This window comes from Bubalus bubalis, chromosome 2, assembly GCF_019923935.1.
Source record: "Bubalus bubalis isolate 160015118507 breed Murrah chromosome 2, NDDB_SH_1, whole genome shotgun sequence".
Classification (NCBI taxonomy): domain Eukaryota; kingdom Metazoa; phylum Chordata; class Mammalia; order Artiodactyla; family Bovidae; genus Bubalus; species Bubalus bubalis.
In genome coordinates this window covers 74,753,066-74,779,376 of record NC_059158.1, presented here as the reverse complement: position 1 = coordinate 74,779,376, position 26,311 = coordinate 74,753,066, and the positions used below count along the sequence as shown (strand labels likewise).

At 37.9% G+C, this 26,311-nt stretch overlaps 2 protein-coding genes across 2 annotated transcripts in view; both read right to left on the bottom strand.

Moving 5' to 3' along the window:
* Window positions 1-26,311, bottom strand: part of OLA1 (Obg like ATPase 1) — a 164,085-nt gene that overhangs the window by 58,030 nt on the left and 79,744 nt on the right. Inside the window, exon 5 of the mRNA XM_006063037.4 lies at window positions 10,772-10,947. Coding sequence (XP_006063099.1) covers window positions 10,772-10,947 — 176 coding nt within the window. The remainder of the gene's footprint in view (window positions 1-10,771; window positions 10,948-26,311) is intronic.
* On the bottom strand, window positions 23,665-26,223 carry LOC112581753 (ATP synthase subunit f, mitochondrial-like). Its single transcript, XM_044933632.2, is given in 2 exon segments — window positions 23,665-24,196; window positions 24,199-26,223. Coding segments are annotated over 2 exon segments (369 nt in total). The 5' UTR covers window positions 24,407-26,223; the 3' UTR covers window positions 23,665-24,035.

Genomic DNA, 26,311 nt, shown 5'->3' with positions numbered 1-26,311 from the left:
AATTGCAGTGCGTGGGCTTCTCTTGTGTTGGAGAACAGGCTGTCGGGTGTTTGGGCTTCAGTAGTTGTAGCCTGTGGGTTCTAGAGCACAGGTTCAATAGTTGTGGCACAAAGGCTTAGTTGTTCCACAGCATGTGGGATTCTCCAGGACTAGGGACTGGACCTGGGTATCCTGCATTGGCAGGATATTCTTTACCACTGAGCCACCAGGGGAGGCCCCCAACACCACTTCTTAGGAAAAGTATTTCTCCATTACTCTGCAGTGCCATCTCTACCACAAATTGAAGTATATTTGTGTCTGTATACCCATTCTCTTCCATTGGTCAATTTGTCTATTGTTGCCTGTCTTAATCACTACAGATTTGTACTAGTCTTGATATAAGGTTGATGTGCACAAAGTCCTCCATCTTTGTTCTTTGAGATTGTTTTATTTGGTGACCTTTGCATTTCCATGTAAAATTTAGTTGTCAGTTTCTAAAACAACATGATATGACTTTGACTGGGATCTGTTGAATCTACAGATCAATTTTAGAGAGATATGACATCTTTAAAATATCAAGTCTTTCAATCAAAACAAAACTGGTATAACCTTCCATTCACTCATTTATTTCTCTAAATAAAGGCTTTATAGTTTTTGTGTAGAAACTTGAGTATGACTTCCATGAGATGGAGAAGTCTCTTAAGAGTCCCTTGAACTTCAGGATCAAACCAGTCAATCCTAAAGGAGATCAGTCCTGAATATTTATTGGAAGGACTGATGCTGAGGCTGAAGCTCCAATATTTTGGCCACCTAATGCGAAGAACTGACTCATCTGAAAAGATCCTGATGCTGGGAAAGATTGAGGGCAGGAGGAGAAGGGGATGACAGAGGATGAGATGGTTGGAAGGCATCACCAACTCAGTGGACATGGATTTGGGTGGACTCTGGGAGTTGGTGATGGACAGGGAGGCCTGGCATGCAAAGAGCTGGACACTACTGAGCAACTGAACTAAACTGATCTGAATTTTTAAAATGTCACTACAACTAGCATCTTTTTAAAAACATTTCAAGTTCTGTATTATGAAATATGTCATTTTTTATATTGACCTTACATTCAACAATCCAGATGACTTCATATACTAATTCCAATGGTTTATATCCCCAATTCTGTCATGTTCTCTAAACACATGGCATGCTGTCTGTGAGTAATAATCACTTTTATCTAATACAAGACTGAATAGAAGCAGTGACTGGTTTTGTTCCCGATACGAGGGGGAAAGCTTTCAGTATTTCATCATTAAGTATAACTGGTTATGTATGTTTCTTTTTTGTAAATACCCTTTCTCAGGTTAAGGAGATTACCCTCTAGAGGTCTTTTTTTTCTTTTTTTTAAATCACGAGCAGTCAAATATTATCAAATCCTTTTTTCAATGTTTAAAGACAATCATGATTTTTCTCCTTTATTCTGTTACTTTAATCTTTAATATCAACCTGCTTTGGATTCCTAGAATTTGTCATATCTAATTATTGTTAATATCTATTACTAGATTCAGTCTGTTAATATTTTTATTTAAGATTGTGCATTTATATTCATGAAAGAGATTTGTCTTTAACTTTTCTTTCTTATATTGTATGGTTTGGGTATCAGGATTCTTCTGACCTCATAAAACCAGTTAGTTTTCTCTCTTTTACTATTATCTGGAAGAATGTGTGTGAGACTTCATTGTGTAGAGAAGTCACCTGGGCCAGAGTTTTCTTTAAATAGGGTTTTAAATTATGAGTTCAATTTCTTCACTAGATACAGGACTAATGAGATTTTTATTTCTCTTTACATTAACTTTGTGAAGTAGTCTTTAAAAATGCTTGCTCATTTCACATATTTTTCAAATAACTGTCATAAGCTGCTTATAATATCTTATTAGCATTTTAATGTCTGTTGGATCTATAGTAATACTTCTCTTTCATTTCTAGTACTGGTTTTGTTTCCTTTTTCACTCTTTCACCAGTCTTGCTAAGAATTTATCAATTTTATTAGTGTTTTCAAAGAAGCAACTTGACCTTTTTAAGCCTCTTTATTACATGTTTCTTTTGTATATTATTAATGTCTGCTCTCATCTTTACTGTTTCTGTCATCTACTTTCTCTGAGTTCTTTTCTAACTCCTTCAGATGGATACTTTGAGAATACTGACATTCAGTTCAGTTCAGTGCAGTCGCTCAGTTGTGTCCGACTCTTTGCGATCCCATGAATCGCAGCACGCCAGGTCTCCCTGTCCATCACCAACTCCCGGAGTTCACTCAGACTCACATCCATCGAGTCAGTGATGCCATCCAGCCATCTCATCCTCTGTCGTCCCCTTCTCCTCCTGCTCCCAATCCCTCCCAGCATCAGAGTCTTTTCCAATGAGTCAACTCTTCGCATGAGGTGGCCAAAGTACTGGAGTTTCAGCTTTAGCATCATTCCTTCCAAAGAAATCCCAGGGCTGATCTCCTTCAGAATGGACTGGTTGGATTATCACTCTTTCTTATTTTGGATGTATACATTTGAGACTATAAATTTATAAAATCTGATTGTGTATATCAGAAAAGAATACAACAAATTTTGAAATATTGTTATTTTCATTATCATAGGGTTAAAACATTTCCATTATGAGTTTTTCCTTAAAACGTAATCTTTTAGAAGTGTACTGTTTAAGGCCTCCCTGGTAGCTCAGTGGTAAAGAATCCACCTGCTGCCAATGCAAGAGACATGGGTTTGATCCCTGGTCCCGGAGAATGCCACATGCCGTGGAGCAATGAAGCCTGTGTGCCACAACTATGAAGCCTGTGCTCTAGAGTCCAGGAGCTGCAACTTCTGAAGCCCAAGCATCTTAGAGCCTGTGGTCTGCAGTAAGCGAAGCCGCTGCAATGAGAATCCCGTGCACTGCGATTAGAGCAGCTCCCATTTGCTGCAACTAGAGGAAAGCTCACGCGGCAAAAAAGACCCATCACCACCAAAAATAAATAAATAAATAAGATTACTTTTTTGAAAAGAAGTGTACTGTTTAAGTCCCAAACATTTAGAAATTTTCCAGCAATCTTTTCATTACTGACTGCTACTTTTAATTCTATAATGATCAGATGATATATTCTTTATGATCTCAATCATCTGAAATTTGTTCATGTGCTATATGGCTAATAGTAAGGACAACTTTGGCAAACATTTCATTGGTATCTGACAAGAGGGTACACTGGTGGTTGTTAGGTGCAGTCTTCTATATGTCAATTGGGTCAAACTCCGTAATCACACTGTTTAAATCTTCTATATTCTTACTAAAATTTTGTCTGCTTGTTATATCAATTACTAAAAGAAGTGTTAAAATAGTCCATCATGATCATAGATTTGGGTCTTTTTAAAAGAAACTGAGAAGTTGCTAGAGAAGCAGGAGAGCAACTAGGAAAGCTAGGTATCGATGATAATCCACTTGAGGTTGGTGATCATGAGTTTATGGAGACAGTGATATGTCCTGTTTTTAATTCTCTCCATCTGTGTTCCACTGGCAACAGCAAGGAGAAAGTGGACAGACAGAAATTTATTCAGGAAAGTGTGCCTACAGCATGTGCACCATAACATCAGTTCCTGTATGAGTTCATTCCCTCAGTGTATATAAACTGATGATTCTAAAGTATTCATTTGGTCTCATATGAGTTTAATCCTTGTGAGCTTTGACCCAAACACAAGACATTCTTTGTGTTATCCTGCTGGTCTTAAACAGATTTGCACTTCCCAACTGCTGTCTTCAAATAAATAAGTGACCACTGAGGACCAATAAGCCAGACACAAAAAGACTAAAATCATACAGTTTCACTTACATGAGGTACCAAGAACAGGCAAATTCACAGAGAAAGGAAGTATAACAGAGGTTACAAGGGGCTGGGAGGAGGGGGAAATGGTATGCTATTATTTAAGGGATACACAGTTTCAATTTGGGATGATGAAAAATTATGGAAATGGACAGTGGTAGATAGTCATACAACATTGCAAAATGTACTTAATGCTGCTAAATTGTACATTTAAAATGAGTAAAGTGGTTAAATTTTATTTCATGTGTAGTTTACCACAATAAAAAAAAAATTTTTTTTTTTTAAGTAAGAAATTTCTGCTTCAGGCTATGTCTAAAGGGTGACTAGGAAACGGAGTTGAAGGAACAGCAAAAGGGTAGAGCTGTTTTTGTTGTTCAGTCGCCCAGTCGTGTTCGACTCTTTGCGACCCCATGGACTGCAGCACGCCAGGCTTCCCTGTCCATCACCAACTCCTGGGGTTTGCTCAGGTTCATGTTCATTGCGTCGGTGATGCCGTCCAACCATCTCATCCTCTGACGCCCTCTTCTCCCTCTGCCCTCAATCTTCCCCAGCATCGGGGACTTTTCCAACGAGTTGTCTGTTCGCATCAGATGACCAAAATACCGGATCTTCAGCTTCAGCATCAATCCTTTCAGTGAATATTTAGGGCTGATCTCCCTTAAGATTGACTGGTTTGATCTCCCTGCTGTCCAAGGGACTTTCAGGAGTCTTCTCCAGCACCCCAGTTCAAAGGCATCAATTTTGGGGCATTCTGCCTTCTTTACAGTCCAGCTCTCACAACATGACCACTGGGAAGACCATAGCCCTGACTAATGGACTTTGTCGGCAGAGTAACGCCTCTGCTTTTCAACACACTGCCTAGGTTTGCTACCACTTTCCGGCCAAGAAGCACTCGTCCTCTGATTCCATGGCTGCAGTCACCATCTAAAGTGATTTTGGAGCCCAAGAAGAGGGAATCTGTCACTACTTCAGCCTTTTCCCCTTCTATTTGCCATGTAGTAATTAAGCCAGATGCCATGATCCTAGTTTTTTTGACATTTAGTCTTAGAACTGTAGTAAATGAGCTCAAACATTTAAAACCAAAACCTTTATTTCACTGTTAGAAGAGCTGAGAAAGTATGTCAGGCAAGGTCAGATCACAAAGAAAACTTGAAAGCCATGGACTTCATGTTGGAAGTAGTTTGCAAGAAGATGGCCAGATATCTTAATCAGCAGAGTAACAGAATAGCAGTTTCTAATTGTGGGGAACAAGAGCAAAAATGGAGGTAAAGAAATCAGTTTAAGCATAAATGAGGCCTAAACTAAAAAAGTTTTTAAAATAAGAAGGAAGAGACAAAGGAAATATTCAAGAGATAAAATCAACAGGATGGATATAAATTGTATATCAGAGAGAGGAGTCAAAGATTGTTGTTATTCAGTTGCTAAGTCTTGTCTGACTCTTTGTGACCCTATGGACTGCAGTATGCCAGCCTCATCTGCCCTCCAATGTCTCCTCGAGTTTGCTCAAATTCATGTCCACTGAATTGGTGATGCTATCTAACCATCTTATCCTCTGCCATCCTCTTCTCCTTTTGCCTTCTTTCCTAGCACCAGGGTCTTTTTCAGTGAGTCGGCGCTTCGCATCAGGTAGTCAAAGCACTGGAACTTCAGCTTCAGCATTACTCCTTCCAAAGAAAATTCAGGGTTGATTTCCTCTAGGACAGACTGGCTTGATCCCCTTGCTGTCCAAGGGACCCTCAAGAGTCTTCTCCAACACCACAGTTCAAAAGCATCAATTCTTCATTGTGCAGCGTTCTTTATGGCCTGACTTTTATATCTGTACAATGGCTATTGGAAAAACCATAGATTTGACAATCCGACTTTGTCGGCAAAGTAATGCCTCTGCTTTTTAATATGCTGCAAAGGTTTGTTATGGGTTTTCTCCCAAGAAGCAAGTGTGTCTCTTAATTTCATAGCTGCTGTCACTGTCTGCAGTGATTTTGGAGCCCAGGAAAATAAACTCTGTCCCTGTTTCCATTCTTTCCCCATCTATTTGCCATGAAGTGATGGGACCAGATGCCATGATCTTAGTTTTCTGAATGCTGCATTTTAAGCCAGCTTTTTCACTCTCCTCTTTCACTTTCATCAAGAGGCTCTTTCCTCTTTGCTTTCTGCCATAAGGATAGTGTCATCTGTGTATCTGAGGTTATTAACATTTCTCCTGGCAATTGTGATTCTAGCTTGTGCTTCATCCAGCCTGGCATTTCACTTGATCTACTCTGCACAGAAGTTAAATAAACAGGATAACAATATACAGCCTTGATATACTTTCCCAATTTTGAGCTGGTCTGTTATTCCATGTCCAGTTCTAACTGTTGCTTCTTGACCTGCATACAGGTTTCTCAGGAGGCAGTAAGGTGGTCTGGCATTTCCATTTCTGTAAGAATTCTCCACAGTATGCTGTGAGCCACATAGTCAAAGGCTTTAGCATGGTCAATGAAGCAGAAGTAGATGTTTTTCTGAAATTCTCTTCCTTTTTCGATGATCCAACATATGTTGGCAATTTGATCTTTGGTTTCTCTGCCTTTTCTAAATCCAGTTTATACATCTGGAAGTTCTCAGTTCATGTACTGTTGAAGCCTAGCTCGAAGGATTTTGAGCATTACCTTGTAGCATGTGAATTGAGCACAACTGTGCAGCAGTTTCAACGTTCTTTGGCATTGCCTTTCTTTGGGATTGGAATGAAAAGTGAACTTTTCCAGTCCTGTGGCCACTGTTGAGTTTACCAAATTTGCTGGCATATTGAGTATAGCACTTTAACAGCATAGTCTTTTAGGATTTTTAACAGCTTAGCTGGAATTCTATAACCTCCACTAGCTTTGTTTGTAGTAATGCTTCCTAAGGCCCACTTGACTTCACACTCCAGGATGTCTGCCTCTAGGTTTGTGACCACACCATCGTGGTTATCTGGGTCATTAAGACCTTTTTTGTATAGTTCTTCTGTGTATTCTTGCCACGTCTTCTTAATCTCTTCTGCTTCTGTCAGGTCCTTACCATTTCTGTCCTTTATTGTGCCCATCTTTGCATGAAATGTTCCTTTGGTATCTCTAATTTTCTTGAAGAGATCTCTAATCTTTCCCATTTAATGTTTTTTAAGTTAGGTAAAAATTAACTTTAAAAACTGCCTTAAGAATAATGAGAAGAAATCTGCTAATAGCTATATGTTTGGGGGACATTAATTATTTAATTCAGAGAGACTGACAAGAAAAACAGATCTATTATTTACAATTCCTGGTTGCCTTATTTAGTGGTTTAATCAGATAACTGTTAGTTTTATAAATATCTTTTAAGTATGATGATTTCCAAATAATTAGTTAATACAAAATAAAAATGATCCTTAAAGCTTTTTACCTTCATTTCCAAATTTTGTCTTTCCAAACAGAATGTGTGTGCTGCGCTGTGCTTAGCTGCTCAGTCATGTCCGACTCTTTGTGACCCCATGGACTGTAGCCCACCATGCTCCCCTGTCCATGGAATTTTCCAGGCAAGAATACTGGAGTCGGTTGCCACGCCTTCCTCTAGGCGATCTTCCCAACCCAGGGATTGAACCCAGGTCTCCCACATTGCAGGCAGATTCTTTATCATCTGAGCCACCAGGGACCAAGAATACTGGAGTAGGTAGCCTATCCCTTCTCCAGTGGATCTTCCTGACCCAGGAATCAAACCAGGGTCTCCTGCATTGCAGGTGGAATCTTTACCACTTGAGCTACCAGGGAAGCCCAGTAGAATGTATATACACTTTAAAATCAATCTTGATCTTGATGTCTCTGGTGTTAAAGTTAAGGTTTTAATGTATCCTCAAAAGATAGGTTGAAATCTGTATCCCTCAGAGTGTAGTCTTATGGGAATTAGGTAAAGATGCCTATCTGGTATACGGTGGGCTCTTAAACTGATTATAACTGGTATCCTTATAAGAAGCTTCCCTGGTGGCTCATAAGATAAAAGAATCTGCCTATAATGCAGGAAACCTGGGTTCAATCTCTGCGTAAGGAAGGTCCCATGGAGAAGGGAATGGCTACCCACTCCAGTATTCTTCCCTAGGAAACCCCATGGACAGAGAAGCCTGGCAGGCTACAGTCCATTGGGTCACAAAGAATCAGACATGACTGGGTGACTAACACCTTCATTTATAAGAAGAGGGAAACCTGGATGGAGACACAGGGGAAGGTGGCCATGTGAAGATGGAGGCAGAGACTGAACTTATACCGCCACATGCCAAGGAATGCTTGGGGCTACCAAAAACTGAAAAAGCAAGAAAGGACTCTCCCGTGGAGGCTTTCAAGGGAACATGGCCCTGCTGGCCCCTTGATTTCAGACTTCTAGCCTCTTGAACTGTGAGAGAATACATTTCTATCATTTTAAGCCATCTAGTTTGTGGTAACTGTTATGGCAGCCCTAGGAAACTACTGAAGCTTCTTTGGTGGTTCAGTGATAAAGAACCCACCTGCTAATGAATGAGACTCAGCTTCAATCCCTGGGTTGAAAAGATCCTTTGGAGAAGGAAATGGCAACCCACTCCAGTATTCTTGCTTGAGAAATCCCAAGGACAGAGGAGCCTTGTGGGCTACAGTCCATGGGGTCGCAGAAGACTCAGACATGACTTAAAGACCAAATCACAAGAGACTTATTATCTTATTTAGTACTCTCTTGGCTCTCATATTTCTTGGGTTACAGAAAATAATTATGTATTAGAATTTCTAAGGATCTTGTTGCAGCGAGTTCCTTACCACTAAGCCACCAGGGAAGCCCCATAAATGCACAATAGAGGTAATATTACTCCTAGAGAGGCAAAAATTGACTCTAGGGAGTGGAAAAAAAGAAAAACCTAGTTATTAAAATACTTTGTGGCCCTCCAATGCTCAACTCTATCCAACAAATTCTTACTCATTAGTACTTAATTTCTCTCATTAGGGAGAAATTTAATTAACTTAAATTTTCCTTAGGGACAATGATAATCAGAAAGAAAGCTGAGAAACACAAATCTATACTTTATTCTGAAGCAGCTAAATCTGAGGAAAGAAAATGACGAAATAATCTCAGTGTTTGGAAATAAGAAGTAATAGGTGTTCTAATTTTCTTCAAGAAGAAAGGCCAGGAAATGGTAGCCCAAGAATTTCAGAAGAATCTAATGTCTCTTTTCCCCACGTATAAGTAAAAGCAAGATCAACAAATTTTATTTTTAAGACAGTTAATGCTTCTGAAACAGATAAGAATGTCAGTAAGCATCAGTTAACTAAAGGATGACTGCTCAGCTTTATTCTAATCAGAAAACCATGTTGTTTGGGGCAAAGGAATTGCCTTCAATCCCAAAATCTTTCTCACGATTTTTCCCCTTTTCAGAAAGGAATATCTTTATCCATATGTGAAATCCCCTTTTCTGTTCTAAATCTTTTATAATTTCCACAGACAAATTGCTTTCCTTTCTCCACTCTATTTGCATAGGGAAAAAGTGAAATAACCATGATGTAAAGAAAAGTCAAATGACTTGGGCTCGCTCCAAACTATCAAGAAATGAGTAGCACAACACAGGTCTCTCTGCTTTAGGACCAGGCACTTTCAACCATAATTAATTGGTAGTGTGCCTATGTTTAGATTCTGTAATTGATTTCTTCCTATTAGAGTTCCCTAATCAACTGTGTTTGCCAAACTTATTAAAAATAAATGAGAAAACAAAAAGAAAAGATAATCAGCTTCTAAAAATGAGAAAATAAAAAATAAGCATATTAAAATCACATGAGAAGTTAAAAAGAAAGAAAATTTCCTATAATAAAAAAGCCATAAAAAGCAAGAACAGTTTATGGAAGATGTTAATAAATGAGAAAATATATAATCAAGCTGCTTTTTTATGGTAAAAGACTATTTTTTTTAATTTAAACTAAAAGCTTCAAAACCAATTTTGAAACATTGATTAGAATATTATTAAAGAGTATTCACAATAATGTGATAGAAAACATATTTGAATATTAAAGACAATGACGTGTTTTCACCACATAAAACGTTAAAATTATTTGTCTACATTAATAATGCATTCATTCAGTCAATTGCTATGGAAGACCAATTCCTTATATAAATCACTTCTTCAAATCCACAAAACTCATATTCAGTCATTTAGTTAAATTTGGCAAGTTTTCATCAGAAAACTCCACATCTCCAACATTAAAGGTTTTCCCTGGTGGCTCAGATGGTGAAGCATCTGCCTACAATGAGGGAGACCTGGGTTCGATCCCTAGGTTGGGAAGATCCCCTGGAGAAGGAAATGGCAACCCACTACAGTATTCTTGTCTGGAAAATCCCATGGACGGAGGAGCCTGGTAGGCTACAGTCCACAGGGTCACAAAGAGTCGGACACAACTGAGTGACTTCACTTTCCAACATTAAAACTTGAGGCTACTAATAGTAACCATATAAATACTCAATATTAGTGCTAAATATGGCTTGCTAAGAATACTTAACCAGCGTATCACAACAATCCTTTGTTGTCAAGAGAAAACAAAGTTTTTCAACAATGTTTTAACAGAAATGATCCTTGAATCATTCTGACAGAGGGGACATATGTACACTTATGACTGGTTCATGTTGATATTTGGCAGAAAACAACAAAATTCTGTAAAGCAATTGTCCTTCAATTAAAAAAATAAATTTTTTAAAAATTAAAGAAAAAAAGGCAATGGGGAACTATAAATACCAATTATAAATAATGACGGGGAATTATAAATAATAGGGAAAAATGCTTGTTTCTATTTTTCTCTTTAAAAGTATTTGCTGCTTTAGTAAAAGTTAAAAAAAAAAGAGAAATGATTCTTGAATCCTAAAATTCCATAACAATATTAGATGTTATATGTGTTTTATTTTAAAAAAATTAATCAAAGAAAATGAACTCAAATATCTAAAGAAGCTATAAATTTTACTTACATATTCAGGTTTTAGTTTTTTATCTCCACCTCTCACAGCCACTTTCTCTAGTTTATCTATAATGGGCCCAATCATTTCCTCATCTTTAAGCTGAAGCTCTTCATGTATTATTTCTATATCTCGAACAGGATCTACACTTCCTTCAACATGTGTGATATCATCATCTTCAAAAGCACCTAAAATAAATTAAAGCAAAGCAATTCAATAAACAAATAACACAAAGGTCATTATTAGAGTGAGTCAAGATTCCTAGAAGGTTAACAATTTACTCAAATTATTCTGAATTCTTACAAGTAAGACCGAGTATTTTTTTCTTCTGATTTCATACTACTTAGGGCACTATCAGTAAAATAATAATTCAAAAGCTTCAACATTTCAAAAACTGATTGAAATAAATAAAATTATGATTTTTACAGAAAGAAAATTATGCTCCAGAACTACCGGTATTTTCAGGTTTGGTACATTAAAAGATACTGTTTTCCAGGCATGAGAGTCTGAAGTTCTAAACTGCACTATTAGGGTTTCCAAGGGAAACCGGATTTGGGGGGGCGGTGTGTGTGAAATCATCTGGCAGACCTCTTCCCTGCTTCAATCTACTTTATCACTGTGGTTCTGACGGTGATTAGATAATGAACCACTCAGACACACAATTTACACAGCAGCTAATTTCATCGGCCTGATTTGAGGGTATGGTTTTTAGGGGGCTATCAAAGAAGCAGATGAAGGTGCATTTGTCATATATGAGTGACAACCATTCACACTATCTGAACAAAATGGTGCTGGCCCTTATTAGAAACACATGCTATTATCACATATTTAAAGTGCAGTTGAAGCCATAATTTCAAATTGCCAACTGGAAACATAAGGGTAAAACAACCAGATATTACTGAAGCATGTGTACTGACTTTATGCCCTTTTGAAGACATAATGTGGCAACATAATTCAGCTAGGATTTACTCAAATTATCAGATAACAGTATCACAAAAATGAACAAATACTAAGAAATATTATAAACAGAAAGCAATGGTATACCCACAGAACAATAAACACATTATAACAAATTAATTTAATTAAAATTACCAATTAGATTGTATTCCCAAAATGAGATGTTTTCAAACATAAAGGATCAGTTATTTTAGATAGAAGGTATCACAGGAATCATGAAAGACAGTTAGATTGAGTTTGATAAGAGAAAAACAATGACTATAGCTCATTCTTACATACTAGAAGACCAAGACATTCACACTGCAGGTTGCAAAGTTTTTAAATACAAATTCCCAAAATTAGAAATAATTGATCTGTTCATATCTTAATGTGGAATTATTTGGTAATAATAAATTTAAAGTAAATTATTACAATTAAGTGTAAGTATTTAAATTAATACTTCAGTATTATTGGCAAACAATGTTATATATGTTATATATTGAATGTTATACAAACAATCAATATATATCTGATTCATATGAACAAAATTAAGTTCAAAATGAGGAGGTACATTATATCCTACTAATAAACACACCAGACAATGGTTTAGGTAAATTTTCTGAATATCCAAAAAGTATGAAAAAAGTCTCCCTGGAAGCATAATATTAACTTCTTATTATCTTATACAAATAACAAAATAAAAAAGGAAAACTGAAAATAAAAGTTAGATCAGATATGGCAGTCAGATCAACAAAGGAAACATGGTCAGTTCAGTTACAGAAATAAAAAACTTATGACACTTAGAATGAAATATTTCTTACAAAGCCATCTTGATGTAGGGGCTAATGAGTAATTATAGTGATATCCTCAACAACATTCCTAAAATAAATGCATCAGCAGATTTTAAATGGCAATCTATTCATCTCAGCCCTCAATTTTAACCAGATAGACAATAGAAATTGAACTGCATTGTTGTTCCCATGCTTGACAGTATCGCTATTTTATTCATTTATATATGAGGTGGAAACATATTATGCAAATAACAAGTTTGTTTTTGAAAATACTGCCCAAAAATTAAGATAAAAATTAAGTGAAAGGAACATTAAATTTATCCTTCAAAACTGAATAGCCCTGGGATCAACTGAGGTCTAAAAGACCTGTAAAATACAAGCTTACAGAAAGTTTGGTGGCCATTTGGACAACTTCCCATTCTTTTTTTTTTTTTTTACAGCCAGATAGATATATTTTATTTTTCTTTTTTAAATTAATTTATTTTAATTGGAGGCTAATTACTTTACAATATTGTAGTGGTTTTTGCCATACATTGACATGAATCAGCCATGGGTATACATGTGTTCCCCATCCTGAACCCCCCTCCCTCATCCCTCCCCATCCCATCCCTCTGGGTCATCCCAGTGCACCAGCCCTGAGCACCCTGTCTCATGTATCAAACCTGGACTGGCAATCTATTTCACATATGGTGATATACATGTTTCAATGCTATTCTCTCAAATCATCCCACCCTTGCCTTCTCACACAGAGTCCCAAAGTCTGTTCTTTACATCTGTGTCTCTTTTGATGTCTTGCATATAGGGTCATCATTACCATCCTTATAAATTCCATATATATGTGTTAGTATACTGTATTGGTGTTTTTCTTTCTGACTTACTTCACTCTATATAATAGGCCCCAGTTTCATCCACCTCATTAGAACTGATTCAAATGTATTCTTTTTAATGGCGGAGTAATATTCCATTGTGTATATGTACCACAGCTAGACGAATGGACATCTAGGTTGCTTTCATGTTCTGGCTATTGTAAACAGTGCTGCAATGAACACTGGGGTACACGTCTCCTTCAATTCTGGTTTCCTCAGTGTATATGCCCAGCAGTGGGATTGCTGGGTCGTATGGCAGTTCTATTTCCAATTTTTTAAGGAATCTCCACACTGTTCTCCATAGTGGCTGTATTACTTGGCATTCTCACCAACAGTGTAAGAGCTTTCCCATTTCTCCACACCCTCTCCAGCAAAACTACAAAAAGTGTTTGTAGACTTTTTGATAGCAGCCATTATGACTGGCATGAGATGGTACTTCATTGTGGTTTTGATTTGCATTTCTCTGATCATAAGTGATGTTGAGCATCTTTTCATGTGTTTGTTGAGTTCAGTTCAGTTCAGTCGCTCAGTCGTGTCTGACTCTTTGTGACCCCATGAATTGCAGCATGCCAGGCCTCCCTGTCCATCACCAACTCCCGGAGTTCACACAAACTCATGTCCATTGAGTTGGTGATGCCATCCAGCCATCTCATCCTCTGTTGTTCCCTTCTCCTCCTGCCCCAGATCCCTCCCAGCATCAGAGTCTTTTCCAATGAGTCAACTCTTCGCATCAGGTGGCCAAAGTACTGGAGTTTCAGCTTCAACATCAGTCCTTCCAAAGAACACCCAGGACTGATCTCCTTTAGAATGGACTGGTTGGATCTCCTTGCAGTCCTAGGGACTCTCAAGAGTCTTCTCCAACATCCCAGTTCAAAAGCATCAATTCTTCCACACTCAGCTTTCTTCACAGTCCAACTCTCACATCCATACATGACCACTGGAAAAACCATAGCCTTGACTAGACAGACCTTTGTTGGCAAAGTAATGTCTCTGCTTTTGAATATGCTGTATAGGTTGGTCATAACTTTCCTTCCAAGGAATAAGCGTCTTTTAATTTCATGGCTGCAATCACCATCTGCAGTGATTTTGGAGCCCAAAAAAATAAAGTCTGACACTGTTTCCACTGTTTCCCCATCTATTTGCCATGAAGTGATGGGACCAGATGCCATGATTTTAGTTTTCTGAATGTTGAGCTTTAAGCCAACTTTTTCACTCTCCTCTTTCACTTTCATCAAGAGGCTTTTTAGTTTCTCTTCACTTTCTGCCATAAGGGTGGTATCAGCTGCGTATCTGATCATCTGTGACTTTGCAACACATCTATTGATGTGTTTGTTAGCCATCTATATGTCTTCTTTGGAGAAATGTCTGTTTAGTTCTTTGGCCCATTTTTTGATTGGGTCCTTTATATTTCTGGAATTGAGCTGCAGGAGCTCCTTGTATATTTTTGAGATGAATTCTTTGTCAGTTGCTTCACATGCTATTATTTTCTCCCATTCTGAAGGCTGTCTTTTCACCTTGCTTATAGTTTCCTTCATTGTGCAAAAGCTTTTAATTAGGTCCCATTTGTTTATTTTTGCTTTTATTTCCCTTACTCTGGGAGGTGGGTCATAGAGGATCCTGCTGTGGTTTATGTCGGAGAGTGTTTTGCCTATGTTTTCCTCTAGGAGTTTTATAGTTTCTGGTCTTATGTTTAGATCTTTAATCCATTTTATTTTTGTGTACAGTGTTAGAAAGTGTTCTAGTTTCATTCTTTTACAAGTGGCTGACCAGTTTTCCCAGCACCACTTGTTAAAGAGATTGTCTTTTCTCCATTGTATATTCTTGCCTCCTTTGTCAAAGATAAGGTGCCCATAGGTGCATGGATTTATCTCTGGGCTTTCTATTTTGTTCCACTGATCTATATTTGTCTTTGTGCCAGTACCATACTGTCTTGCTGACTGTAGCTTTGTAGTATAGTCTAAAGTCAGGCAGGTTGATTCCTCTAGTTCTTCTTTCTCATTGCTTTGGCTATTCAACGTTTTTTGTATTTCCATAAAAATTATGAAATGATTTGTTCTAGTTCCGTGAAAAATACCGTTGGTAGCTTGATAGGGATTGCATTGAATCTATAGATTGCTTTGGGTAGTATACTCATTTTCACTATACTGATTCTTCTGATCCATGAACATGGTATATTTCTCCATCTATTTGTGTCATCTTTAATTTCTTTCATCAGTGTTTTATAGTTTTCTATATATAGGTCTTTTGATTCTTTACGTAGATTTATTCCTAAGTATTTTATTCTTTTTGTTGCAATGGCAAATGGAACTGTTTCCTTAATTTCTCTGTTTTCTCATTGTTAGTGTATAGGAATATAAGGGATTTCTGTGTTAATTTTATATCCTGAAACTTTTCTATATTCATTGATTAGCTCTAGTAATTTTCTGGTGGAGTCTTTAGGGTTTCCTATGTAGAGGATCATGTCATCTGCAAACAGTGAGAATTTTACTTCTTTTCCAATCTGGACTCTTTTTATTTCTTTTTCTTCTCTGATTGCTGTGGCTAAAAATTCCAAAACCATGTTGAATAGTAGTGGTGAGAATGGGCACCCTTGTCTTGTTTCTGATTTAAGGGGAAATGCTTTCAATTTTTCACCATTGAGGATAATGTTTGCTGTGAGTTTATCATATATGGATTTTATTATGTTGAGGTATGTTCCTTCTGTGCCTGCTTTCTGGAGGGCTTTTATCATAAATGGATGTTGAATTTTGTCAAAGGCTTTCTCTGCATCTCCATCATAGTCATATGGTTTTTATCTTTCAATTTGTTAATGTGGTGTATCACATTGATTGATTTGCAAATACTGAATCCTTGCATCCCTGGGATACAGCCCACTTGGTCATGGTGTATGATCTTTTTAATAGATTCTGTTTGCTAGAATTTTGTTAAGGATTTTTGCATCTATGTTCATCAGTGATATTGGCCTGTAGTTTTCTTTTTTTGTGGCATCTTTGTCTGGTTTTGGTACTAGGGTAATGGTGGCCTCATAGAATGAGTTTGAAAGTTTACCTTCCTCCGCAATTTTCTGGAAGAGTTTGAGTAGGCTAGGTGTTAGCTCTTCTCTAAATATTTGGTAGAATTCAGCTGTGAAGTTGTCTGGTCCTGGGCTTTTGTTTGCTGGAAGATTTCTGATTATAGTTTCAATTTCCGTGCTTGTGATGGGTCTGTTAAGATTTTCTATTTCTTCCTGGTTCAGTTTTGGAAAGTTGTACTTTTCTAAGAATTTGTCCATTTCTTCCATGTTGTCCATATTATTGGCATATAGTTGCTGATAGTAGTCTTTTATGATCCTTTGTATTTCTGTGTTGTCTGTTGTGATTTCTCCATTTTCATCTCTAATTCTGTTGCTTTGATTCTTTTTCCTTTTTTTCTTGATGAGTCTGACTAATGGTTTGTCTACTTTATTTATCTTCTCAAAGAACCAGCTTTTAGCTTTGTTTCTTTTTCATTTATTTCTGCCCTAATTTTTATGATTTCTTTCCTTCTACTAACCCTAGGGTTCTTCATTTCTTCTTTTTTCTAGTTGCTTTAGGTGTAGAGTTAGGTTATTTATTTGATTTTTCTCTTGTTTCTTGAGGTAAGCTTGTATTGCTATGAACCTTCCCCTTAGCACTGCTGATGCTTACTCCTTGGAAGGAAAGTTATGACCAACCTAGATAGCATATTCAAAAGCAGACACATTACTTTGCCTACAAAGGTCTGTCTAGTCAAGGCTATGGTTTTTCTAGTGGTCATGTATGGATGTTAGAGTTGGACTATAAAGAAAGCTGAGCGCCGAAGAATTGATGCTTTTGAACTGTGGTATTGGAGAAGACTCTTGAGAGTCTCTTGGACTGCAAGGAGATCCAACCAGTCCATTCTAAAGGAGATGAGTCCTGGGTGTTCATTGGTAGGACTGATTTTGAAGCTGAAACTCCAATACTTTGGCCACCTGATGCGAAGAGCTGACTCACTGGAAAAGACCCTGATGCTGGGAAATATTGAGGGAAGGAAGAGAAGGGGACGACAGAGGATGAGATGGTTGGATGGCATCACCAACTCAATGGACATGGGTTTGGGTGGACTCTGGGAGTTGGTGATGGACAGGGAGGCCTGGCCTGCTGCGGTTCATGGGGTTGCAAAGAGTTGGACATAACTGAGTGACTGAACTGATAAGTTTTGGGTTGCAACTTCCCATTCTTAAAACCAAAAAATTAGAGATTACTTTCCAAAGACATGCTCCTGGGTCAACAGACATCACCATATACTCACATTATAGTAATCTTTCATATCTTTATTTAGTACAAGGTCTACGGGTTAAGAACAAGGGCTTTAATGGGCCTGCGGTCATAAAATCCTAGACAAATCACTGAACCTCTAAGGATCTCAGTATCATATCTTTAAAATGAAGATATCTCTACCTTTCAGAAGATGGGTATGATTAAAGTAGATAATATATGTAAAGTACTTAGCAGAGAATCCAGTACTTAGAACTCTTTCAGTAACCGAGGCATACACTATTTTCTTAGGATATAGGAATTAGTACTTTAGAAGAAATTTCATAGCAATGTATTCAAACATTAATTTTAAGAAATATCATTTCATGTCACTCAATTCACCTGAAAACAGGGCAAAATAAACTTTGCAGTTTTCAGGTTTCCGCTCCCCACCCCCACTAATTCTTACTTTGACCAGAATGTTTTTTACCCCAGTCCACGTCTAGTCAAGACTATGGTTTTTCCAGTGGTAAGGTATGGATGCGAGAGTTGGACTATAAAGAAAGCTGAGTGCTGAAGAATTGATGCTTTTGAACTGTGGTGTTGGAGAAGACTCTTGAGAGTCCCTTGGACTGCAAGGAGATCCAACCAGTCCATTCTGAAGGAGATCAGCCCTGGGTGTTCTTTGGAAGGAATGATGCTAAAGCTGAAACTCCAGTACTTTGTCCACCTGATGCAACGAGTTGACTCATTGGAAAAGACCCTGATGCTGGGAGGGATTGGGGGCAGGAGGAGAAGGGGACAACAGAGGATGAGATGGCTGGATGGCATCACCAACTCGATGGAGGTGAGTTTGAGTGAACTCCGGGAGTTGGTGATGGACAGGGAGGCCTGGCGTGCTGCAATTCATGGGGTCGCAAAGAGTCGGACACGACTGAGTGACTGATCTGAACTGATGTGATATGATGGTGAAAGTTATTTCAACTTCACATTAACTAAAACAATTATTATAAAAAAATGTTACAATTACTATCACAATTCTCTTTTGGGGAAATACTTTACCAGTAAAGAAGTCATCATAAAGATTATACTATATCATATTGAATTGTTTGATAAGCAAATTATTTCTCTTTTAATTCTCTTTTAGTCCTTCTGATTATGCCAAGGAGAAAATGTCAGTTTGATGTTGCTGATCTTTAATGTTTAACATTTGTAAATTTAACTTTTTATCAACAGAGCACACCTCACCTCAGAGCTTCTGCCTCACCTCAGAGCTTATAAAGGCTAGAAAATTCAATAAATATGTAGTTTTCACTGTATTTATTATTATCTTCAATTTTGGCAAGTAATACTAATTTTCCACTTAAATTACAAAGTTTCCTATTTAAAACTGTTCAAATAGGAAACTGTGACAAAACTTCCTTTTTAAATAAATTAAAAATGTGAGATCACTTTTTTTTGGTAAAATCAAGAAATGTCTGAAAATATTAACTATGGTCATTTTAGTGGTGGGATGTCATCTGATTTTTAAAAACTATTTTAGTACTGCTGCTGCTGCTGCATTGTTTCAGTCATGTCTGACTCTGTGCAACCCCACAGACGGCAGCCCACCAGGCTCCCCTGTCCCTGGGATTCTCCAGGCAAGAACACTGGAGTGGGTTGCCATTTCCTTCTCCAATGTGTGAAAATGAAAGTGAAGTCACTCAGTCATGTCTGACTCTTTGCGACCCCATGGACTGCAGCCTACCAGGTTCCTCCGTCCATGGGATTTTCCAGGCAAGAGTACTGGAGTGGATTGCCATTGCATGTTAGTACTATTCTATATAAAATAGGATAATGTGATAGAGCATGTGTGTGTGGAGGGGAGGGGGCAGCACTGCTGGGCAATACTTGAACTAGGACCGTCAGAGACTCCTAGCCAAGGAGATGATACTGGAGCTGAGATTGGGCTGGACAGAATGAGGGAGTAATGTGAAGACCTACAGGAAGAGAATTCTAAGAAGTAGGAATAAGGTCAGTGTGGGTGAACCACAGCAGACAATGGTGAATCAAATTGATGTTGGAGAAGCAGAGCAGTTCACCAACATTTGTAACCATGGCTGTTTGGGTTTTATTCTAGCTATAATGGGAAGCCATTGATTAGAGCTTTAAATAAAGGGAAAGTAGCATGATGATATATGATTTATGAGCTAAATAAGCTACTGTGGTTACTCCAAGAGGAACAGATTCTAAGGGAGAGGATAAGAGTGAGGGCAGAAAGATTAAGTTAGGGGGTAATTGCAGCGGTGCAGATAAATGGTAATGTGAGATGAAACTGCTGCTGTAGAGAAGATGAGAAAGTTTGTACTGGGCATGTACTACAGAATAGACTACAGGTAGGATGGAAGGTCATGACAGGAGATATAAAATTAGAAATTATCAGATGTGTTTAAAGTTATGGGTCTGGACAACATCTATAGAGAGACCACTCAAAAACTCAGGTGTCTGATAGGAAAGGATCTGGCAAAAGAGAATACAAAGTGGTGACAAAGTCAGAGACAAAGTAGGAGTGTGCTCTTATAGGAGTAAGGGAAAGAAAATGTTTCAAGAAGAAAAGTATTCAACTGCGTCAGATGCTGTTTAGTGGTAAAGAAAGCAAGCAGAGAAGGCTGATCATTGCTTCTGACAAACAGTGGTTCTTGGAGAAACATTTTGATAGTTATATCCCTTTCCACGAGAGTCTATTACCTCCATATATCAGAGATGAGAATAACATGACTAAAGGATGTAAACATGGACCTATCCTCTTACTTCTTGCAACTGAGGAGTACTAAAGAAAGCTAAGTCTGAGCATTGTTCAGTTCATTTGGTTTTGAAAATATTCTTCTCTGTATATACTCTAAGTGGATTATATACACAAGGTAAAATACCATAAGATTTCTCAGTCTTTGAAAGAGATCCTACCTGTCAGCAAGGTGGCCCACTTTGAAATTACAGCCACTTTCAAAGTTTCACATTCTAAGCATGCTGGCACAAACAAACACTGAAACAAAAATGGACTAACTGCATGCTGGTCACCCAACTGGTACAGAAATACTAATTTCTTCTGTATTACTTTATAATGAACATGCATTGTTTATACAAAATAAGTCATTTTTAAAAGTCATTCATTTTTAAAACAATAAACAAGCTTAACTTGCAGAAAAACTTTAAACAAGTTTTACTTAAAATTTTGGTTTTGCAGTGACTAGCCACAGGGAGAAAATCATTATTACCATGGAAATTATTTTATATCTGTACATTTGTTTATATACACATAAAATGAGTGACTGAAAATAATACCAACCATAGTGTAGTCTCATTATTAAATGATGTGTTATAAGAGAAATTTAACCATAAGCTAGGCTCAGATTGGATTCCATCACAAAAAGCTTTCCCCCAGCAATCCTGCAATGTTTCCTTTCCCAACAAACGACCTTTTTCAAACCATCTTGACTTCTCTCACATCTCCAATGCTTTCCTCTTCTCTCCTGCTACCTAGTAAATGATCCAATCTTTCTTACTTCACAGAGAAAATGCAAGTCATCCTGGGGATTTTCCGCAATTTTTCTTTCTTTCTAGAAGCAAAATGGAAAGCATTACCTTCTACTACCTCTGCTCTGGATCTTATCCTCTTCCAATGAAGTTTGTTCACAGACTGTTCTTTGTATTTCCTGAGACCTCAACCTATCATGCCTCTCTCTCCCTTATATTTGAAACATCTCCATTTTCACTAATACTTCCCCATCAATATTTAAGTGGCCTTGAGAATCTATCAGGCTGGTGCAAAAGTAACAGCAGTTTTGCACTGATGAACTTTTCAGTTTGATATGGAACACATTCTTAAATAGATGTGATTATGTTATACATCATTTTAATGTGCATCTCTTGCTTTGTTTTTTGCTAATGACATTACTTGCAGTTTATTTTATACTTATTTTAAACTACAGAAATGGTGTTAGACAAAAAGCAAATTCAAGCTTTTTTTTTTTTAGTTCAAAATGAGTCATAAAGCAGTTGAGAAAACTTGTAACATCAACAATGCACCTGGCCCAGGAACTGCTAACGAATGTACAATGCAGTGGTGGTTCAAGAAGTTTTGCAAAGGAGATGAGAGCCTTGAAGATGAGGAGCACAGTGGCCAGCCATCGGAAGCTGACAACAACCAATTGAGAGCAATCATTGAAGCTGATACTGTTACAACTACATGAGAAGGTGCCGAAGAACTCAATGTCAACCATTCTACAGTCATTCAGCATTTGAAGCAAATTAGAAAGGTGAAATGGAGAAGGCAATGGCACCCCACTCCAGTACTCTTGCCTGGAAAATCCCATGGATGGAGGAGCCTGGTAGGCTGCAGTCCATGGGGTTGCTAAGAGTTGGACATGACTGAGTGACTTCCCTTTCACTTTTCACTTTCATGCATTGGAGAAGGAAATGGCAACCCACTCCAGTGTTCTTGCCTGGAGAATCCCAGGGACAGGGGAGCCTGGTGGGCTTGTCTATGGGGTCGCACAAAGTCAGACACGACTGAAGCGACTTATCAGCAGTAGCAGCAGCAGAAAGGTGAAAAAGCTCCATAAGTGGGTGCCTCATGAGCTAACCAAAAATCAAGGTAGTCATCATTTTGGAAGTGTCACCTTCTCTTATTCCACACTCAATGGCAAACCATTTCTTGATTAGATTGTGACATGCGACAAAAAATGGATTTTATACAACTGGTGACAACCAGCTCAGTGCTTGGACTGAGAAGAAGCTCCAAAGCTAAACTTGTACCAAAAAAGGTCATGGTCACTGTTCAGCACTCTGCTGACAGTCTGATAAACTACAGCTCTCTGAATCTTGGCAAAACCATTACATCTGAGGATTATGCTCAGCAAATCAATGAGATGCACTGAAAACTGCAACCCCTGTAGCCAGTACTGGTCAACAAAATGGGCCTGATTCTTCTCCATGACAATGCCTGACCACACGTTGCACAACCAATGATTCAAATGTTGAACCAACTGGGCTACAAACTGTTGCCTCATCTGCCACGTTCACCTGACCTCTTGCCAGCGGACTACCACTTCTTTAAGCATCTTGACAACTGTTTGCAGGGAAAATGCTTCCATAACCAGCAAGACGCAGAAAATGCTTTCCAAGGGTTAGTCATATCCTGAATCATGAAATTTTTTTTAATTTTTATTTTCTATTGGAATATAGTTGATTTATAATTGACTATTTTTTAAAAACCCTTATACAACTTAACAGAAAAGCAAAAAAACCCAATTTAAAAATGAGGAGAGGCTCTGAATAGACATTTTTCCAAAGACAACAAACAAATGGCCAATAAATACAGGAAAAGGTGCTCAACATCACTAATCATCAGGGAAATACAAATCAAAGTTACAATAAAAGATCACCTCACACCTGTAAGAATGGCTATTACCAAAAAAAAAAAAAAAAAAAACCCAAGAAATAACAAATGCTGGCAAGAATGTGGAGAAAAGGGAGCCCTTATGTACTGCTGGTGTGTGTGTGTGTGTCCAACTCTTTGAAACCCCACAGACTGTAGCCCACCAGGCTGCTTTGTCCATGGAATTCTCCAGGTAAGAATACTGGACTGGGTAGCCATTCCCTTCTCCAGGGGATCTTGCCGACCCAGGGATCGAACCCAGGTCTCCTGCACTACAGGCAGATTCTTTACCATCTGAGAGCCACCGGGGAAGCCCTGCACTGCTGGAGGGAATATCAACTAGTGCAGATATTATGAAAAACAGTATGGAGATTGCTCAAAAAATTAAAACTAGAAACTACCATATAACCCAACAGTTCCACTTCTTGGTATTTACCCAAAGGAACCAAAATCACTATTTTGAAAATATATCTGCACTCCAGTGTTCAACGAAGCATTTTTTACAATTGCCAAGACATGGAAACAAGAGATCATCAAGAGATTTTTTTTTTTTAATGTGGCGTGTATACAATTGAATATTAGTAAATAATAAAAAGACAGAAATCCTGCCATTTGTGACAACATGGATGGATCTTGAGGGCATTATACTAAGTGAAGTCAGACAGAGAAAGATATATACCAATATTGTATGATATCACTTTTATGTGGACTAGGGGGAAAAAAAAATCAAGAACAAAAAGATAAAAGCGAAGCCACAGATACAGAGAAGAAACTAATGGCTGCCAGAAGCAGTGGCTGAAATGTGTGAAGGAGGCCAAAAGCCACAAATTTCCAACTATAAAGTAAATAACTCATGGGGATGTAATATACAGAATGGTGATTATAGTTCATATTACTTGATTTGAAAGTTACTAAGAGAGATTTTTTTTTTAACCAGTCATCTTTTTTTGCGTGTTAATTCTCCATTAGGCTATGAAAGGATTCAGGGGTGCCTGGCAAAGGTCATGGCCGGGAATGTTGAACGTGCCCTCTTCAGTGGTATTCGCTTGGCTGCTCTTGTTTAAGTTCCTTGTAAGAACGGCAACAGTTGAAAAGCATGTAACCTGCCGGCACCATAGAAAGCCCAGCGACACTCCCTTTCTTCATGTTTAACTTGTTGTAATATTGGCAATAAGCGCTTTGAAATGCTCCAGAATGCCTTTAGGGATGAAATCTCACATTAGTATCCAGCTTGGCAGCTCCCTTAATTTGACTTCCAGGAGTTTCTTTTCCTTCAGTGGTACAACTGACACCATCTTGGAGTCCTGGAAGTCTGCTCCAGTAAGAACTCTTCTGTGTTGAGCAAAGTTTGAGGCACAACAAAAAGCCTTCCCACATTTTTCATAGGGTTTCCTCACCACCATGAATGATCTGATGCAGAAAAAGAGATGAATGTTTCCCAGAAATAAATGTTTTTCTGTCACTGATTATTTTATAACTTGAATCCAAATCTGTATTCCAGCTTCTTGCTTCTTCCCTCACAACCATCCAGGGTCTCTTCCTTCCTCCAATAACACAATTATGTCTGGCTTAGAAATGGAATGGCCCAATGAGATCAAGTTACTATAGTTCTCCATCATCACGTTGCGTGAATCAAGGATCTTTTACACTACAAGAATAAACAAACTTACTTCTCATTGGCAAATATGTGTTGACTGTAATGGCTCCTATTTTGATTAACAAAAATGTGTTTGAGCCTAGTTATAATGATTTAAAACTCACAGTCCAAAACTACAATTACTTTTTTGCCAACCTAATATATTAAATCAGTCAAGTCAGTCACCCTCAGACATTAATTCCCTTTCCACCCATTGCTTTCTTTCCTCCTGTTCAGACCCAAACTTCTTGGCTCCGAGCTGTACCTGTCCTCTCCACTTCTTTACTTCCTATACAAAACACAGCAGTTTGGAATGTGCCTCCACCATGCTATGAGAAATCAGTCTCAAAAAGGGACACCAATGATTTGTCTTCATGATGCTCAATCTAACAGCCATTCTTCAGGAATCTTATATCACCTCTCACTAGCATCTAACTTCAGAGCACTGACGAAGTCTCTTTCGTTGCTTCTTTTCAACTGTATTCTCCTCATTTTCTTCTGTTCTCTCTAGCCATTTCTTCTCAGGCTACACCTTTCCTTGCTATAACCACACTATAAATACTGGTGCCTTTCTTAGCTCTCTTCTCTTAACCCTCTATTACACATTCATTAACAGAATTTCCAGTCCCAAACTCCCTTGTTTAACTCCAGTATACTTTAAGTTAATAGCCAATAAAATAAACAAAAAAAAAATTGTAGTTATTAAGTGTGCTCAGTTGCTCAGTCATGTCCAACTTCCCATGACCCCATGGACTCATAAAGAGTCCTCTGGGCTCCTCTGTCCATGGGATTGTCCAGGCAAGAATATTGGACTGTGTTGCCATTTCCTTCTCTAAGTTATTAAATGAATTATTTCTATTACAAAATTTATTCACTAAGTGAATAAATGCAAAATGTCAATGCTCATATTAAAACTGACTTTTAAAAATTGTGTACCTCTTTACTAAGAGCCAGACAAAAACACAAAATATTTAACTTGGTGAGATACACCTGACTATCCACATGGTATTGGACACTGCACATCACATTTATTTCTTGGTATAATATGTCATAAATGACTTGGCTATTTTCAATTATAAGTGGATTGAAGACTGATTACTCATTAATTCATTCAAAGCCTGTCTTATTTCACAAAGATTTGAGTAAGATGGATAAATCCATACTTTTAGGATGCTAGATCTAACTAGGAAGGACTTCAGAAATAAAAATATACTTTGAATATTCAGCACTTCAGTATACTGTTTTGCTATATTATTACTTATATCTGGGTTATATTCAATTTTCAGAAGCAAAACATCCCTAGCTAGATGCAGAAATAGATTTTAGAACACATAGATGTGTTTAAGGATTCACTGCAGTACTTTACTGCTACCTGTCATGGAAACCTTGATAATCTAAATTTTCTACAATCAGTAACGACTGGAGAGGGTGTGAGGAAAAGGGAGCCATGCAACACTGCTGGTAGGAGTGTAAACTGGTACAGCCACTACGGAGAACAGTACTGAGGTTCCTTAAAAAACAAAAAATAGATACCATATGATCCAGCAGTCCCACTCCTGGGCAAATATCCAGGGAAGACCATAATTTGAAAAAATACATGCACTCCAATGTTCACTGCTGACTATTTACAATAGCCAGGGCATGGAAGCAACCTAAATGTCCATCAACAGAG